The following is a 19,746-nucleotide window of genomic DNA, read 5'->3' on the forward strand; positions in this document are numbered from 1 at the left end:
GATATATTTATTTTGTTTATGGATATGCTAATGTTTCTTTTGTGCATTTACTTGCTTATCTTTCCTTATTAATATTTTAATTTTTTAAATACACCTCCTGTTGACAGGCGTTGCAAGTTAGCGTTTCGCTACAAACACTGAACACAGTGCATCTGGTTCTTTTGCATATTGTAATGCTACTGTGTTGTCTATATCAAACTAAACTAAACTAAAAGACTGTTTAAAGACAAAAGGTTATTACCCTCTCACGGTTTTTTTTTACACTAGGTAGAAGATTTTTTGCAAAAACGGGATCATGCAGGGTCACTATTTTCAGCACTACAACTAGATTCCTTCTAAGATTAGTTCCCATCTTGCTTCTTCTGGAAAATGTTACGCTAAACTTTCTTGAAGAAATATAACTTGTTATCAATTCCTTACATGCCCACAAGAATACATAACTCTCTGAGAAAAACATAAAAGGTGTCATATGTCAACAGTGTCGATATTGCATCAATATAATACATACAAACTTTACATTTTTATTTTGTTTCCTCATCTTGCCACCAGCTTGTGCTGGTCAGTTGCACCCTTTTAGTGGGAGAAGTCTGTGGTAAATAGACGTGAACTGTCACTGAAACATGTGCTGGCTGGTGGATTGGATACATGCAGAAACTCCTGTTCACTGCACACTCCACAGTTCACGAGATCTAAGACTTGTTCATGTTCTAGTGCCTCTTCAGAGTCCTCTCTGAACATGTTGTACTGCCATGTTTCTACAGTAGCTCATAACAGACAAACCAAATACTGGCCCCATATAGGGCCACTTTTTGCATCAGCCTTTCATCAGTTAGCAATCCCTCTGCGTCAAGAGATTCTGAAAAACACAGATTTATTTTTATTTTTACAGTTAACTACTTTATTCTAGGTTTTTACTGGTTTTAATCACCTGGTCTGTTGGTTTTAAAGAGGAATAGACCTCTGCAGATAATTCAACCCCCAATTTAAACCTCCCGAACAATAAGCACTGAGGGAATTTGACTTTTAGCTCATTGAAACCTACAATCCCTGCTGCTAGAAGCCACTAAATCCACCTAGATCTTATACTATTCCTTTAAAGTGTTTGGAATTATCCTTAATCTGTTAATCGTAATCTGTGGTTTTCATGGTAGTAGCCTTGGGCAATACAAAATCTAAAAAGACAGATTTGAGATTTAAAAGTGCAGGAAATACATTTTTATAAAATCATGATAATTAATTGTTAATTATTAATGACAAGTCCTGTTCCTGTGGCTAGGTAATATTCGTTTTAATATTAATATAAAACATTTTGTTATAAAGTGTGAAAAAGACAGTTGATATGAATCATTTCAGCCACAGCTCCTCAGGGTCTTCTTGTCTCCTTCACTTCTCTCCATCCCTCTTTCCTATTCTTACCCTCTTTTTCTCTCGACAATCTATCCCTTGTTCTGTCATCACCCTGCCTCTGCTTCCTTCCTTCCTGTCTCCACCTTTCTGCATGCATCCTCCTCTCAGTTTCCCACTTTTTTTCTTCTTTCTTTCTATTCTTCCCTTGCTGTCTCTTTTCTTCAATCCTGCGCTCTTTCTTCAGCCTCGCACGTCTTACTGTATGGCTCCATTATTCTTATCTAAATCAGACACATCCTGTCATTCAACCCTTTTCGCCGTCTCTCCCTCCTTTATGTCATCCTGATTCATATCTTCTTAATCTCTCACCCTCCACTTATCTCCTTTCCTCACCATATACTGTACATTTTTTCTCTCTCCCTCCTTCTCTTCATTTTAGCCTTTTCCTTCTCCTTGTTCCAAACCTCCCTTATACTTTTTTCACCCTGCAATCTTGCTCTTACTCTCACTCTCTCTCCTACTGTTCCTTCCTTTCTCCCCCTCGGTCCCTCCGTCTTCTCCCCTGAGCTGCAGAGACAGACAGGAAGGAAGTGTGTAATGAAACGGCCATATCGAGCACACTGCCCAAATTGACCTGGAATGAATGGAGTCACTGATCAGCTCCTGCTACAGCTGCCCAGATGAAGAAGTAGAGGGGGCTCGGAGTGAAAATGAAGCTGCCTAATGTAGCACACATTTTATGAATACGACTATAAGACAAAATGAGTACACAATCTTGTTTACCTTGTGTATCTGTGAGTTAAAGTGCACAGTAACCGACACCACAGTTTACTTGGGAATTCATGCAAATGTTTTTTTTTTTCTATTACTAGTGAGCTGTAACTGAAATAATAGATGAGTGCAGAAAAATAACTTTTTCTGCTAAAATTTGCCTGAAATCGATACTTGGCAAAGTCCATGAATTCAGTCATTTCAGCTGAAGGAGGGAAGCAATCTGCATTCAAGAGATTTTCTCTGCTGTTTGATCAGAGAACAGAGAGGCAGGCAGGCGAGGCAACAGCTAAAGAGAGTGAAAACTAGAAAACACACTGACAAACAGGAAGAGACAGAATGACAGCATGTGCTCTTCCAAGTCACTGAAGTTGTTCTATGTTTATTAATGCCAGAAATCTAAGTCATTCTGAGTCCATCCTGTGAAATTAATTTCTTTAAAATACTTGATCCTTCAATGGGATTTGGCTTTCGTAATACATCGCGCTGATCTGCTCATCTGTCACCACCCGCCACACTACTGTGTTTATAAATGAAAATGGACAGAACGAGAGAAAAAGAGAATGGACACAGCACTGACATATTAGGCACCGCTGTGTGTGTGTGTGTGTGTGTGTGTGTGTGTGTGTGTGTGTGTGTGTGTGTGTGTGTGTGTGTGTGTTTGTTTGTTAGCCTGCCTGCCAGTGTGTGTTGTGGTGTTGAAGCCCATTAGGGAATTACTTCACATCTGGACAACCCTAGCTGTCCTCATACACTCACAGCTCATGTTTTAACAACATTACATAGACAAAAACTTCTGACAGTTCTCTCCAAATAATTTTAGATAACTGTTTTGATATTTTGTGATCTGCTGTATTGGCTTTAAACAATCCTCAGATTTGAAAGTCATTGTTTTAATAGAGCATATCAAAATTGTTTTTTTTTTCTTCTTGATGTTACACGTAATACAGCTAGACCAAATTTGAGATTTAAAGGAAAAGCTACACTCAATCTAGCTTCAAAGTGTCGATATTTACTATTTTTTCTTCTATATTTCCCCTCGCTACCCCCTAACGTATTTTCACCTACATATCTTTGCATCACAATCTATTAATGAGTCCATCATTCAATGAATAGATAATTTGCTGTGTGTCGATAACACTTTTTGTTTGCTATTTATTTATTATTAGTTTCTGTAGGTTTTTCAGAAACCCACACTTCTTTCACTTTTTACTTAAATTTGACAGCTGGCGTTAATGTGATCAGTGTTCATAACTACTTATATATTCACGGGCCTGTTTGGACAAACACACACACAAAGGGTTGGGGGCGTGACAGCTCCATGTGTTGGCAAACATGAGCTTAGCGGTGAAGAGCCTTTCAAGCAGGATTAAGCTGCTAAGTGTCAATGGAACAGACAACTAGGCCAAAGACCACTAGGGTATCACTTACACAGCAACAATCAGTGTCAGTGTGTCTGTATGGTAGTATGCAATGTAGGTAATGTTACAGCGGTGCGGTAGATTTTTAATTTAAAAAACAAACAGACAAGGAAATCAGCAGCACACACACGCGCACACACACGCGCACACACATGCCCACACACATGCGCACACACGCGAGCGCACACACACACACACTCACACACACTGTATGCACATTCACAAGTCTTCCCACAGACCATGGACTGTGGAGGCTCGGCAGAGCCCTGGCAGGACCATCTGTTCCTGCTGCAGCAGGAGCCTACCAGTGCTCACAGACACACACAGACACACACACAGTTACAGCATGCTTCAGTTCTGGCATAGTGATAGTCTATTTATTCCCCACGCTGACGCAGGACAGTATTCAATTGTGTGTGTGTGTATGTGGCAGTTCAGTTTTCAGTTAAAAGTAAGGTAACCCCCAGAGATGACAGGCAGATTGATAGATAGTAGGGTTGGGCATGAGTACCCAATTACTCAATTTGGACTTCAGTATTCATTCAGTGTATAGAGTAATCCCCCCTTTTTTTTTAGAGCTGCTACAGAGATGCCCCGGCCTACAAATTATATTACAGACATAAAGGAACATGCTTGTTTGGTATAGACCTTAGCAGAAATCACATCATTTTTTTTTTTGTATTTTTACAGTGAAAATGAAATGTAAAAAATACCATTTTCCATTCCTACTAAAATTGTGACTTATATTGCATCTATCAAAAATAATTGTGATATGATTTATTTTTGGCACATTGTGAAGCCCTACTTGTTTTTTGTTGATAAAATAACATATACATTTATATTAAATATCTTTATAAACTGATCCTTATCAATGGTATAAGTTTATATTTTGGATGGGATGCAGTGATGTAACTGGTATTCTTGAGTATCTGCACAGACCCATATAGCAAAATCTAGTAAAATGAGAGTATTTTGACAAATTAATCTAAATGACTATACAGTGCAAGATATGCAATGTTAAAATATCAAACTGTAGCTAATCCCTATTGTTTTGGGGGGGGGGTTCTATTTTTGCAAGTACTTGATTACTTTATAATTATTTAATTTGAGCATTGGAATCTGAAAATTACAGTTCCTTATAAATAGATGGACAAACAAAACCCACTGACACCAACTAACATATGGCTTTTATTTTTAATGGGAAAGGTTGAAATCGGCTTTCACACCCAGGACAAATGACTCTGCTGTAGTCGCAGGTATTTATCAGCTCCAGCTCCAATTGGCTTCCATTGGCAGTGATTTAAATACAACACCCGGGCGGGTGCGCTAATTTTAGCCCCTTTACTGGTGAGATGCAGACCACCACAAAATACTGTTGTATCTGCCCAAGCAGGGCTCAAGCAGTGATCCAAAACCAGCATCGCATCTGAGAGACAGCCAGAATAAGTAAAAGATATAAAAAAGAAGTAACCACTGTAACATTGTCACTTGCCTCCGTGCTGATTTCTAGTGCTTATTAACTTGTTTATTAACATGTTTTGTGGCCTATCTGTGACGTTGACTGTGACACATCTGTAGAAAAGACAGAAAGGCATACTTGACTGCAGTGTACACGTCTCTAATTTACTGGCAGTGGGAAAGGAGTCTGTTGTTTATTTTTAGTGGTTGTCCCGCATTTAAAAACACCTGCATACATGCTTATTTTGGTGGGAAAAGGGTAATACAGGCTGAATTGTGAAGAGGATATTGGAGTGATGTGTAGAGGTAAAAAAAAAAAAAAAAAGAAATTAAATTAATTCGCAGTGCAGCCTTTGTTACGTCATATTATCACGCGGTAGATATTCTCTACATATATTCTCTCTATATTTTTTCTTGTTCTCCAGTACTCTCTAATAGTGAAGTGTGAATACTTGAATATGTAACTTACTTAAAATGCCCATCCCTAATGACCACTAAGACAGACAGACAGATAGATAGATAGATAGATAGATAGATAGATAGATAGAATCTCTCATCAGCAGAAACTGCACACACATACAGATTTTCTCCATCTTAATAATCGACCGGGGGAGTTACACTCCCCTGTCAATGTTATCTATTTCCTTCTGAGAAGCTACATCAGCGATTCCTTGCTTTTTGCCATCTCATCAATACTCTGCGCTCTGACCTCCCCTGGCCTGCACCTGGACCCAGTCAAGACAGAACCACAGTGTAGTACTCAAAAAAACATATGCAGGGAAACAAGAGTGTCTTTCTTCAAGGCAAGCAGTGGACACATAGTTTTGTAAGCTATGTTTACGAGTGATATTTGATGACGGAATCCCAGGAAAGCCTACAAATATAGAGAAGACAAACATGAAAATGCTTACCAAAAGGAGCTCATCAGTGGCACAGAAATCAATGACTGGGTTCAACAAAACTTGACCTAACCTTGTCCTGCTAATATTGTGGATTAGAGCACCATTTTTAATCAATAAACCAAAACATGGTCATTCATCCTCACTAGCCAGTTTAAAGGCTGTGTTCCGTACATACATATGTATATAATATGTATCTAGTGTTCTTGTTTGGGCCTTTTGTGACGCACTTCTTGTTTGTAGGATTTCAAAAGAAGCAAAGACGCAGTTAGAGGTAATAGCAACTGAACTGCTGAACACTGTTAGTGTTGAGTCATCACATTGAGCATTTATTTCAACGACATTTATATAGGAAGTAATCTATTCTAATAGATTTTTGTACCTAACGAAATGACTTACTGACCCTGACAGAATGACCTACACCACAGTACTCTCTGAAAGAAATTTGTACCTGACGGAATGATCTACGTCACATTTATCTACATTTACACAGGAAGCAGCCCACTCTGATAGATATTTGTAGCTGACAGAGTGACCTACACCACATTTAAATACATTTACACAGGAAGTAGTTAATTCTAATAGATTTTTGTACCTAACAGAATGACCTACTGCACCTGACAGATTGACCGACTCCACATTTAAAGTAAAACATTGTTGCAAAAAAACCCTTTTTTTCTGTTAAAGTTTTGTAAATACAATAAAAACCTGAAGGGCTTTTGTCATTATCACATCACAACAAGGACAACACGATAAGGATGACAAACAAAATGGAGTCTTGATAATTGACAAAATTGAATGTAATCCCAGTCACTCTGAGACTTTAAGACTGAGCAACTTGTTAATACCACTGCGAGAAAACAAAAGAGAAGTAGGAGGGCTAAGATAAATTGGAATAGACCAGGTGCATAAGTTGAGATCAGCGGGGAAATCAGTATGGTAGTCAGTAGGAGAAGTAATTGCTTTTGTGCGTGTGTGTTCAGTGGAGTCAGTGCGTGGACCACTGTGATAGTGAGGAGAATCATGCTCACTAATTCGTGAGACAGATCTTTCCATCTCTATTTGGCATTTGTCTTCAGAATACGTGGTCATTAAAATCGGACTGTTATCCCATGTTCTGCGAACATATGAATAAATGAAACACATATCAATAGCAGAAGTCTGGTCCACCACTTCATGACACAAAAAAGACACAGAATGAATGTATTTGTATAGTACAACAACTATATTGTTTAGTAAAAAAATTAATTTCTACTCCCCTTGAAACAGTTCTTGATTGAATGGCTGGAATAAGAACCAGCAGGTCTCCTTGTTCTAAGAAATCAAGAGTATTAGTTTGAAATGAACGTGTGATGTTTTAATCAGCCAATTCCTGACAGTGTAGTTGTTCTGCCCATTACCACACCTGTTAATTACTCTCTGTGCCAAGTGATCAACAGTTGCAGTGTTATAGAGGAGAAGACAAAGAAAACAAAAATCGAAAAACAATACATAAGTCACTAAAGGAGGAGCTAATCAGAGAAAAGGAGAGGGAAACTGGGACATTAACGAAGTTGACAAAAACTGCAATAATAGAATATAAACTCTATACATTTCGATCTACATGTTTTTTGGCTTTGAAAAAGATGCAAATAAGAATTAACAGGAATGAGGAAAGACAACAGCACACCTCCCTGCCATCACCATTACGCACATGCAGTACATACCTGACACCATGTCCCTGGTGTCCTTTGTTCTAATATCCTTTCAGCATGTGTCGAGCTTGCTGCATAGTTCTGCATTAATGAGACATAATGCAGACAATATCTACTGTACGGCATGTCACTTTCTCCTGATCATGTCTCCTCTATATAGGGTGTGGTGCATGAACGCTCATACCTTTGAGTGGTATTAATTTATTGCAGCTCATGTGCATGCATTTTATACAGATGAAAACTTGTTCCTGTACACAATTTTTGTGTACAGGAACAAGAATTATGTGTAAAAAGAGTATTCTTTTAGCATTTTTTTTAGCTTTTAAGTACAGTCTAAAGATCTGTCAGACAGTGTACAAAGTAGTGGCTTTCTCGTACTTCTAACTCTTTCTTCACATTTGTATTAAAGGCATACTTCACCACCCAAACTACCATTAACATATCAATAATGTACCCAGTGTTACCTTGAATTTGTGAAGAAAACGTTTTTTTGCAAGCCTCCAGTGAATGAAGAGTCCAAAATTCTTGATGAATTGAATTCATAGGAAACTGCAACAGCAAAACTATGTCAAATCAATTAATAAACTCTCTCACAACTTGTCCAGTATAATCCAAGTCTCATTTATCCATTTGTATGCTCAGTACTACTCAAACAGACAGCCCCTTTCCGACAGGGATCTAAACTAAAAGCAAAACTTATCGATGCTGTCTTTTAAAGCCAGACTCCCATGACAAAAACATTAATTTTCTGTAGCTGAAAACAGGAGCTGCTATACTGACCCTGCCTCAGTCAGATAGTTTACTGAGTTGTTTTGTGACTTTGCAGATTTCAAACTAACCCTTTAAAACACCAAAGTCAAAAAATAATAAACCAACTAACAGTAAGGCAGTGTTAGTCCAGCAGCCACCTTGTTCAGCAAAGTATGATTGTTTTTGTCAATGGAGTCTGGCTTTGAAGAGAGCATAGATAAATTTTACTTGTAGTGTGGTTCCCTATTGCAAAGGGCTGTGTGGGAAGTACTGAGCATACAGCTGGATAAATGAGGCTTGTGTTGTACTTCACAAGTTGTGTAAGAGCTTTAAACAGCTATTTTGATATAGTTTTGCTGTTGTTAAGTGTGGTTGTCAATGACTTCAAATCATCAAGAATTTTCTCATTTTTTGTATTCTTCATTCACTGTGAACATAAGTGTGGAAAACTTTTCTTCAGGAATTTAAAATACAGTACATGGAGTAAGTAAACAATATACAAAATGGTCATTTAGGGGGTGAAGTATTTCTTTAAAGGAGCCTCTCACTAGTGGACCACTCAATGTTCCTTGCAATCTACTGCCAAATTAGCATTGCTTGCTTGTTTATTGCTATTGCTAGTAGGTCATAACCCAAGAATTTGCCCCTCAGGTCTCATCAATCCGAGGTTGTGAGAAGTTATTGTTTTTCCATCCTGCTGTCTTACAAACAATCATGGTTAATCTCATCACTTCAGTTCCAGGTATTTGTCAACTCATCCTTGACATAAGAGGGCTAAAGTAGTTTTTAAAACTTTTGCACACCCTGATGCTACTTTCAAATATGTGTGTATGCCTGTGCTCACAGGGACTGGATTGTTTCTGTCACCTTAAATGGCATGTGTACATTTACACATACACCCTCCATTTGAGGACAGTAGATCTCCCAAGCCCCTCTAATATTTATGAGGTGTTTGGTAGTCACGCTGTCATCACTGCTGGCCTGGCATTCCTCTCATATTTTGATGACTGGTTGATTATTTCCACCATTCAGGAGCGAGCAATCAAGCACAGCCTCTTCTGCTATGTGAACCAGTAGAGCCTCACAGTAGCAAAGGCAACCTTATATTCAGTCAGGAAGCAGTTTATGGACATGTCTCTCAACTCTCCGTGAAATACAGCCTCTTCCTTTGGCTACAGGGCATGCTGACTGCATCTTCCACAGTAGTGCCATTGGACCCTTCAACCCTTCAGTTATGTATAAATGGGCTCCACACCACATGGTACAAGAACAGTCAGGGTCAGAGTGTCCAACCTTTGCCTCTAGCCCTAAAACCATAAGGAGAACAGTGTATCTAACCAAAAGGTTGCCCTCCTCTATTTGTCTTCAGTTTTTCAAATTTTACACTTTCATTGGACTACAAATCCCAGTCCAGCTCCTGATAGGCTGGCCACTTTCACACTGTAACTACTGTTGTTGTGTTTTTCTTCTTTTTGACATGTCTTCTTATCTGTGAAGGAAATACTTCCTTAATTCTTGAAAAGTATGTAAATGTGGAATTTTCTGTTATCTGGAAAGTAACTTAGGTTCTTATCTGAGGAAGAAATCATTGTTTATTTCTGGAAAGGGAAGTAGTTGATTATGGAAAGGAAAAGCCCTCATAACCTAAGGCTGCATAGAACTGCAATATTTAGTGTCACATTTTCAGTGAGTTACACTGACAGTTAATCATAGTGATCAATGCAATACAGTGCATGCAGCTTTACAATGAACTAAAGTTTTACCCATTTTGAATAGTACAAAAATATATAGAAAAGATATGCTCACAAGTAGCAGTTACATAGAATGAATAGTGGCGTACAAATTAGGTACTCAAGATCCTTAGTTTGTAGTGCTTGTAATAGTTGCCATTGCCATTATGCCTTGGTGATTTTTTTGTTTGGCAGGCAGTCTTTGTTTCTTTCCATGTGTGAATGGTAGCAACCCTTAATGTGTTTTAAAAGTCAAAGGTCCTACTCTGAGAAAAAACTATGAGACATTTTATTTGCGCACAGTTACTCTCGTGGCAACAAAAGAAAAACCCTGAGCCCTGGGTTTTCTAGCCCAGATTTCAGTCAAATCATAGTTTCTTCTATTTTAGGCAGCATAATTGCAGTCTAATCTATTAAACAGCTGTGTTTGCAGCACTATAAGGAGCTAAAGAAAAAAAGAATGGAAATAAGGAAACTGATGAGGAAATGAGATGGTTGGAAGAGATAAAGGACTTGAATAACATAGTTTATTTGAGAAACAGACATGGAAAGAAATACAGTTTGTAGATAATATTTTCATCCAAAGTCATGCATTTTTTTACATTTTCATATAAGAACAGAGACTTAACCCTTCTTACACTCTCCTTTGAACATGTGAGCTTTTCTATACCATCTGTTCTGCAGTCAAAATTGAACTTCTGTATTTTCCAATCTATATCTCTGCCCTTACCTTCCTGTAACATTATGTTTCTTATTGGTTGTCTCTCCATCTGTCTCTGTCCTGCTGTCTCATTCCAGCACAGACGGGCCAACAGGCACCAGCCAGCACATTTTTACACAATGCATGCTTCTTCACAACAGAGGTGGTTAGAGAGGTGTATGGGAACGTGATTCTGCATCCATTCTGTTTATTGTGCACTGCCTCCGCCTCCTATGAGTTTCATTATTTGTGTTTGCTGGTCTGGGTGTTTGTCCAGCTCATTACCACACACTTTTGCAGATGTTTTCCCAGATGCAAACATTATGGCACCAGTAGCCCCCCGAGCCAACCACACACAAGTCAGTACTAATATAACATAGAGGCTGCTCACACTCTGAAACAGCCTTTCAGGTGTATGATGAATGTTTAAATATGATGGATCAGAAATAGCATTGGTGAGAAAACTATTCAGGAGAGCAAAAATACCTTTGCAGGGGAAAAATCAACAGTAATGCTCTGAAATAACTTAAGAATAACACCCAGACTTTACTGCCAGAAATATTACCCATATTTACACCTGTTCAAGTTTAGCTTCATAGAGGTCTGCTGCATCAAAGTGTATTGGTTCAGAAAGAGAAGAAAAACATGATAAGAGTTGTTGTGGTTTTTTTTACCTAATAATGAAATGTTTATATCTATATGGAGCAGGTCGCTTGATGCCACTAAATCCCACACGCTAACTTAGTAGTTTTGCACTCTGGAAGCTGCAAACAGAAACAGATTGCCAAAATAAAAGTCGGAAATGTATGTCTCTGCAAACCACAGATATGTTATATTTGTTAGTTTTATACATAGAGAATATATTAAAACTATACATTTCAGATTTTTTTCATGACAACATTGTGGCTAATGTATGGTTAGGTTTAGGTACAAAAAAAAAATGGTTAGGGCCCGTAAAAGAAAGTGTTTTGGCTTAAAAAATCTGGTTTTTGTCAGCAATTAGGGCTGGACATATGCCAGCGTCGCCTTAAAGATATACCCCTTAGTTGTCAACACAAACACCGCTGGAAATTTAATCAACTATTGTTATAAACCATGGATGGTTTCGAACAGCGGTCCTCTATTGTCTGCTGCTTGGTAGCCTTCTTGCTTCGGTGGTACACCATCCACCATTCCCTCCTCCTCTCACTTGATGAGACATCAGCTCATATACATGAACTATGGCACTTTGGAAGTGTTGATATGATATTTATGTAACATAGTATGTGTTGCAGAAACTTACAATGCCAATATTTTCTTCTGGTGACTGGAAATTCAAAAACATCACCTTGGGCACTGGTGAAATTGTGAAGTCCATATTCTAAAGACATTGATATGCTATACAGTAAATCAAAAAACAATCTACAGAATAAAAATAAAAATAATTCTTAATAATTCTCTGCAGCTGTAAATGCATATTACTGTGTGTGTGTGTGTGTGTGTGTGTGTGTGTGTGTGTGTGTCTATGTGCTGTACAGACCAACTATAGCAAGGTGGGAGTAATATACATAGGTTGATGCACGCTTGAAAAAAGTAAATCACTGGACTCACCTTTTTGTGTTAGATGAGATCTAATTCCAAAAAACTGGGGCAGTAAACTTTTTCCCAGGACGGGGCCAAAGGCTTTCTTGTTTATAATCACACTACAGATGGTTTTTACAGTAGATCATTCGTTTAGGGGTTCACTAAAACACCCTAACAGAGAAAAAATACTAATTTGGTGTTTTGGAATTCATAATTTTATGAAGTGCCAGCACATTTTGGTTGTGGCTGTAATGTTAGATCCATCCTCCAGCTATTCTGGCGTGTAATTAGTGGAGGTCCTTTCAGCGGCGAAATAATGACAGCGTGTCTTGAATTTTGGTATCCTGCTGGCACCGTGGCTGGTAGATGAAACACTAAACTGTGCTGTAATTATTAAACATTTGTCTAAAATATTTTAAAGACTAACGGCTGATAATCTGATTACAATATTAAGCAGATAATCAAAACTGTAAAAGGGAACACATTGTGAAAATAAGCTCCTCCAACACTAATTAGCAGACTCTGGCTTTTGTCAATCCTCTGTCTCCCTTCACTCTGTCTCTTTCCACCGCTCATCTTATTTGATGGTTATCAGATGAGAAAGGTGTAAATTGCTGCTCAGAGCCATCTCAGCAAATTCCCCAGCTCTGCTATCTCTCCTCCATCTTTCAATCACTTCCCATCCCTCGCTCTTTATCCTCTGCCTGATTCCTTTTATCTCTGTAGGGAAAACGGGATGCTATCAGCAACTCTTGGCGCTGGAAGGACACAACACAGGTGTGTGTGTGTGTGTGAGTGTGTGTTTTCCCTTTAAACCATAGAAGAAATATATTCAATAACTATGGAACCAAATTGAGGTGATGATGTGTGTGTGTGTGCATGCGTGCATGGGCGCGCACATGCTAATGTGCCACCCCCGGTGTTAATGAGGCAGGGCCTCTGCCAGTTTTCCCCCTCATTCTCCTCTCCTTCTCTAGAGAAAAACACAAAATCACACATTAATGACCTACCAGGACAGTGCGAATAAGAGAGAAGAAGAGGAAAATGGAGAATGGTTACTGGTGGGTTGCGTACAAAAGGAGAGGTGGAGAAATGTAATAATTGGTTAGTGTGAGCCCAAGAAACACAAAGCCACAAGAGGATTTATTACCAAGCAGGCAGCCCCAGTTCGTACAGGCGACACGCGGCCATGCATGTAGCACAGTCCCCTCAGTCGCCCTCTGTCCCAATGGGAGCCAGAGGAGGGTGGGCATACTGTCGGCCACGTATTGTTGTTGTGGAGATCCAGGGCATCATTAAAGCTTTGATTCAAACAGCATTCTATTTTTGTTCTGTTACATTTTTTATGTGCAGTGTATTTTCATTCGTGTACACATGATTTTAATTAAAGGAAAATGAGAAGGAAAGTGCCATGAGAGAGAAACAAAGACAGGGGATTGGTGTTTTTGTTTATCTCTGAATTGCTCTGATAATGAGAATCGAATGGGGGCTGGCACGTTGTTATTATGCTTCTTGGCAGGGTGTTTGCATCTGTGTCTGTGTCTGTGTGTGTGCGCGCTATAATCATGTGCATACAGTCCTAAGTGGCCAAGCCGTGTTGGAAGAGAGCTTACCCCCCTCAGGCACAGAGCACTGGCTGTAAGGTAACTGGCGAAACACAAGTGCATAGACACAGACACTGTCACTGCCAGGTGTGTTGAGGAGGTAATTGCCATTGTGGCAGGCCAGCAGCCAGCGGATAGAGGGAGACCTGGAGAGAAAATGAGGAGCAGCCTCTGGTGGAGTCTGTTCGCCCGAGGGGCCAGCTCAATATCAGACGTTGTTTATCCGATTCCCCTCTGTCCCCTTACACCACTTTGTATCCTCCTTATAGTTTCGCTCTTTGCCTCTTTTGCCCGCTTTAGTTGCTCCTGCTCATGCACAGTAACAATTCTCTTCGTTTTTATCCGTCTTTTCTCTAACTGCTCACTGCCTCTCTATCTCGCTCTTCTCTTGTTCTCCTGCTCCCACTGAGTTTTCACTGAGAGGCTGCAGCTTCACCACAGTTTAATCCCCCAGCAGGCCTACTCCAGAGCAGACCAACAGTCATGTGCGTGTTTATCTTTTCCGTCCCCTGACAGCATCCAGATAGAGCCCTGGATGTATGAACAGTATACTCAAGGTGATGAGATCCTCCACACATTTGAGACGATGCCAGTGGTAGTTCTGCGAGGTACAGCAGCAGGATACAGTCTGTGATGGATTTTAATAGATGTATGTGCACTTTCTTCTTGATTCTGCCTTATTAATGTCTGTCATATCAGTGCAGTGGCTGCTTCATCTAATTTCTCAGAGATGATGGGTTTTAGAGATCAAACTCAAATGAAATAATGAGGCTCTGGCACCATAGTTTTAATATTGAAGGGTGTTTTTTTTCTTTTTTTGATTAAACAATTAGGCAATCAACAGAAGATTTATCTATAATTATTTTGACACTTGATTTAAGTCTTCCAGTAATGACAGACATTTGCTTTTTCCAGCTACTGCAAAGTGAGAATTTGCTGTTGTTATTCTGTTGTGTTTCACCATAGCTTGAATATTTTTAAGATTTGGACCTGTGAGCACACAAGACAAAACATTTAAAGACGTCACCTTGTGTTCTGTAAAAACTGATATTTTATACAAGGAACAACTAGAAAAAATATTATTATATTATCATTATTTTATTATTATAGATATCAAATCTAGTTGACGAAAACTTTTGTGCTTAATTGAGATTTAAGTGACTTGAGTAAAGGTAAAAAAGAATCACTCTTTGCAACATTACAAATGAAGTGGGTCCAAATATCGGTTTCTATGCTTCTGTGCCCCATTATTTCCATCATATATTCATATATTCATTTTGGTTCATTTTGTTGTTTGATAGCAGGATTACTGAACAGATACAATTGTGACTTTCATAAAACATGGTGGAAGGGTCTAGTGTGGGCAAAACAAAAAAAAATGGACCAGATCCAAATCACTGTGAGCATAGACAAATTATCTTTTACTTTTGTTGAAATTGCAAATAGGTAATTTGCCCTTGACAGAGGTGTGCACTGTCTGAGTGCCCTTCTATTTTGCTTTGTTTTGATCTCTGTATTTTGAAAAACTTCACTGTTCAGAATTAATGAAATTATTACTGCTGCATTTTCACACACCTGCTTGAACAGGCAACCTCTAAAGCTGGTAGACCTTTGAGAAATCAGCTCATACACGCTGGTGTGAACACATGCACTGCTCTATAAATGTCATTGCTCTGGTTTGACTATGACCAGATGCGTCTGTTTACTGTCAGTGGTGATACTGTTGACATTTCATGTTGTGAATAGGAACGTTGTGTATCTATTCACCACAGCTCACTCCACACTGATAAAACTGGCCCGTGTTTTCATAGCAGCACCAGATGTTTAGTTTTCTCTACGGAGCCCAAAGATGAGCTGAAGTCACAAGTAACTTCATTGAAGCTCAAAAATAACATTTAATTTACTTTTTAGAAAATCACAAAGTTGCTATGAGAGGCAAGGAAAACCATAAAGATTAGTTGGTTTACTGGCATTCGATAATTTGTTTTGTTCAGTATTCTGGGTTCTATAGAGTCTTTACATCTATTTTATTATTTTACTGTCACCTCTGTTCACTGAAAGGAATAAAAGCCAGGAAGAGATAAGGTTAGAACCATTACTGTCACAATTTGTACTGGAAGGAGCACTCTGAAGAACAGTGGTCGGGCTCTCGACAAGCACTAAACATTATAATTTTGAGTCGGACTCTGAGGTTTTTCAGTCCCTCTACCATTCATCACTGGATGAAGCAGAAGTACACAGGACTAATGAGTTATATATAATAATTTATTTCACAATTTTGTCATCGCTTCTTCCATAAAGTGGTGGGAAATGTCAGTGTACATTGATGATTGCAATGGTATGGACTCACTGTAGAAACAGTGTACTGTACTGTTGACTCAGTAAAATCTCATTTAAATACTCATTTGTCGGACTGGGACAATTTGCTGATGTCCAGATTTTAAAACTATCATAGACTAAAACTTGGGCGCTAGTTCCACATGTTTGCTGATCAGACGTTTGCTGATTGCAGCTTTTCCAAAGTGAGAACTTGCATTTATTCACTGTTTAACTTTAATTGTAAACTGAATATCTTTGGGTTTTTTACTTGTGGTCGGATAAGACAAGTCATTAAAAGATGTCACGTTAGGCTCTGGAAAAAAAAAAAGATATTTAACAGACAAAACAACTAGTTAGTTGATCTATAAGCAAATTTTTAGATTCATTGATCATGAAAATAATTGTAAGTTGCAGGTCTATATTATTTTTAGATTTCCTGGGTGTTTATGCTGGGATAGCTGTATTATTTATCTATTCAGGCATTTAAAAAATGATCAAAAAGAAAAATTGTGAGACTTAAATTGATCAATTTTTTTCCTACCCTTACTGATTTGTGGTTCTGTATGTAGCCTTTCAGCTAGTGTGTGTGTGTGTGTGTGTGTGTGTGTGTGTGTGTGTCTGTGTGTCTGTGTGTGCACATACGTGTGTCTGTGTGTGTGCGTGTGGGTGCATGCGTGTGAATGGAGGAGGGTGTGTAAGGCTTAAGTGTGTAACCTAGTGTATGAAAACAAGAACATGTTTGTTTTACATCCCCCTCCCTCAGACCCGTGCCAGCTCATGAAAAATGAATGAAGGCCTGTGTGGGTGTGCTTGTGTGTGTATGTGTGTCCACATGTCTATCTCCACATGGGTCGATCAGCCATTCCGTCAGATCTTTTACTCAAGGACAGAGATTGCACCCCTGCTGAGAAAACCGTGTGTGTGTGTGCGTTAGTGTGAGAGACAGAAGGAGAATTGGGTGTTGAAAATGAAGGCATGGGTGGAATTGGGTTCTGCAGGATTAGACAGATGCAGGTTACATGTGATGGGGGTTGAAACCACTACTGCCTTTGCTTTGCTTTTTGCCTTTTAAGAAAAGAAGCACCATCTCATTTTCCTCCTGACTCTCCCTCCTGCAGTTGTCGAAACACTGATCAACCTTCCATCCTTTTCTCCCCCTCCTGCTCTCTATCTGTTTCTCCATCTGTCAGAAGCATAACCTCTCGTAGAGCAGTGGCCAGAGTGACAGAGGAGCACATGAGGAGCGGAAACGGCGTGACAGCATCATCCTGACCGGTAACCTTGCTTCTGCTCCCCCACCACACGCCCAGCAACTCCAGAAGCGGGGCGTCAGAAGGAAGGAAGCGTGCAACCACTCCTCCTGCAGGCATGGTAATACTCTCTCTGTCTGTAGCTGCTGCCGTATGTTTCATGTTTTATTTAGGATCCCCATTAGCTACAGAATAGCTGCTGCTATTCTTCCTGGGGTCCAGCACATATTCTTAACATATACAGCGCTTAACATACCTAACAAAACATGTAGCAATAAAAACAAAATAATAATAATAATTTCAACAAGACAAGATAAAAAATAATGATAATATAAGTCAAAGTACATCTGCTTTGACATATTTGACGAGTGCAACCAATTTCTGTTGTCTAAAACCTGATTGGGTCCTGTGTTTTGTTAATTTGTTTAAATAATTGGAATTGCATTTTACTGGTTCTTTTCATAATGTATTTATTATGCTGATTTATTTTGCTTAAGGCAATGTGAAGTCACCTCCAGCAGCGTGTCTCAGAGTGTAGTTATGTTTGTCTGCACTGAGTGATAAGTTCTGATACAATATGTCCGGAGTTTTGGAATGCAGATATTTGTTATAAAAACAAGTAATGAATAGAGCAATCTGTCTTTTACCAGCAACCACTTAAGAGCTCTGTGCATTTTAACCACATTTGTCGAAAGATTACAACATACAACTTGAGGGCAGTTCTTCATTGTATCATTTGTAATTTATTTATCATGGATTCTATAGCATTTGTCCAAGAGCTGAGCAGTAGTCAAGATTTGACATTATTAAGGCCTGAGTTTCTTGTTTGGATGCTGTTTTGCTTCACCAGCTTGTGCGCGCGCGTGTGTGCGTGTGTGCGTGTGTGTGTGTGTGTGTGTGTGTGTGAGTGTTTGAATGCCTGTGTTGTGGTTGTGTTGACTTCGATGCTAGTGGATTATCCACAATAGAGAGAGAAGGAAACACTTTCCAGACCGGAGAGTATGCGAGTTAAATCTGATAAGATGTTCTAGACATGACAACAGAGTGTGTGTGAGTGTGTGTGAGTGTGTGTGTGTGTGTGTGTGTGTGTGTGTGTGTGTGTGTGTGTGTGTGTGTGTGTGTGTGTGACAGAAAGATTCCTCATGAGAGGCAGTGCAGACAGGAGTGTACAGCTTTGCATAGACGGGGAGGAACTCTACAGGCTGTATGTTGAGATTGGGGAAAGAGAAGACAGAAGAATACAAGAGATGGAGAAGGTGAGACCTGGGCAAATTGGCTTGATTTCTTTCAAAATCAGGGGAAAGAGGCGGCAAGCAACTGGCCCCCCAAATTAGCAAGGAATTGATAAGTTACAAGAAAATTACCTGATAAAAAGCACAAAAAAGAAAGGTTGAAAAAACAAAAAAATGTACTCAATAGAGTGCTAAAAATTAGTATTTTTCTCTTTTCCGTAACATAATTTTACATGTAATTGGGAGACATTTTGGACATTTTCCCTCGTTTTTTGATCATATCTAGTAATTCCTCAGCTAAGCCAAGCTCATTTCCTTGTCACCTTTTTTTTTTGTTTTTTTTTTAATTTTCAGTTTGCGGGACATCTCTCACCAAGTTGCTCATTATGTTTTTTTTCCTGTATTTTTGAAAGAAATAAAACTAATTTTCTTGGGTTTTAGAGGTTTAAATGCTAGTGAAAGGCATTTGAAGGTCAATCCAGCTGTTCACAGTCCAAGAGGGTGAGCAATGACAGAGAAGAGAACAAGAAAAAACCCAAATAGTTTAATCGCTGATGGCCGTGATGTTAGGTTTTCTAGATTGTTCTTGTCCATATGCTTATATTCCTATAGTTAAATCACTAGTAATTATGCATGGAATTAATGTTTTAAATCCTGCCTGTATTCATTTGTTGATGTTAAATGAGAGGGTTAGATAATACATTTTCATTAGTTCTCTACCAGTGCACAATCACAAATAATGAATGAGTGTAGACAAGACGTTTGTTCCCTACCTCATAGCACAAGAGGCACGCTATGGGAGGAAGAAGATGCCAATAAAGAAGCAGCGCGCTGTTTAAGCGAAGGAGAGGGCGTCTCAAAAGATCAAAGAGCGCAGCGGAGGAGGAGAATGACAAGTGGGGGCAGATAAGACCATAAAAAACATAAGTGATGGACAGAAACATGACAGATGAGAAGCGCAAAAGGATATGGAAAGCAAGAGAAGTGTGGAGAGCAGAAATGGGGGAG

General features: G+C 39.1%; 1 protein-coding gene across 1 annotated transcript in view; it reads left to right on the top strand.

Annotated features, from left to right (window-relative positions):
- Positions 1–19,746, top strand: part of LOC121959517 (spermatid perinuclear RNA binding protein) — a 92,305-nt gene that overhangs the window by 37,276 nt on the left and 35,283 nt on the right. Inside the window, exon 3 of the mRNA XM_042508862.1 lies at positions 17,447–17,627. Within this exon, the coding sequence (XP_042364796.1) occupies positions 17,625–17,627 (3 nt within the window). The 5' untranslated portion in view covers positions 17,447–17,624. The remainder of the gene's footprint in view (positions 1–17,446; positions 17,628–19,746) is intronic.

Source organism: Plectropomus leopardus, chromosome 20 (assembly GCF_008729295.1).
Source record: "Plectropomus leopardus isolate mb chromosome 20, YSFRI_Pleo_2.0, whole genome shotgun sequence".
NCBI classification, from domain to species: Eukaryota; Metazoa; Chordata; class Actinopteri; order Perciformes; family Serranidae; genus Plectropomus; species Plectropomus leopardus.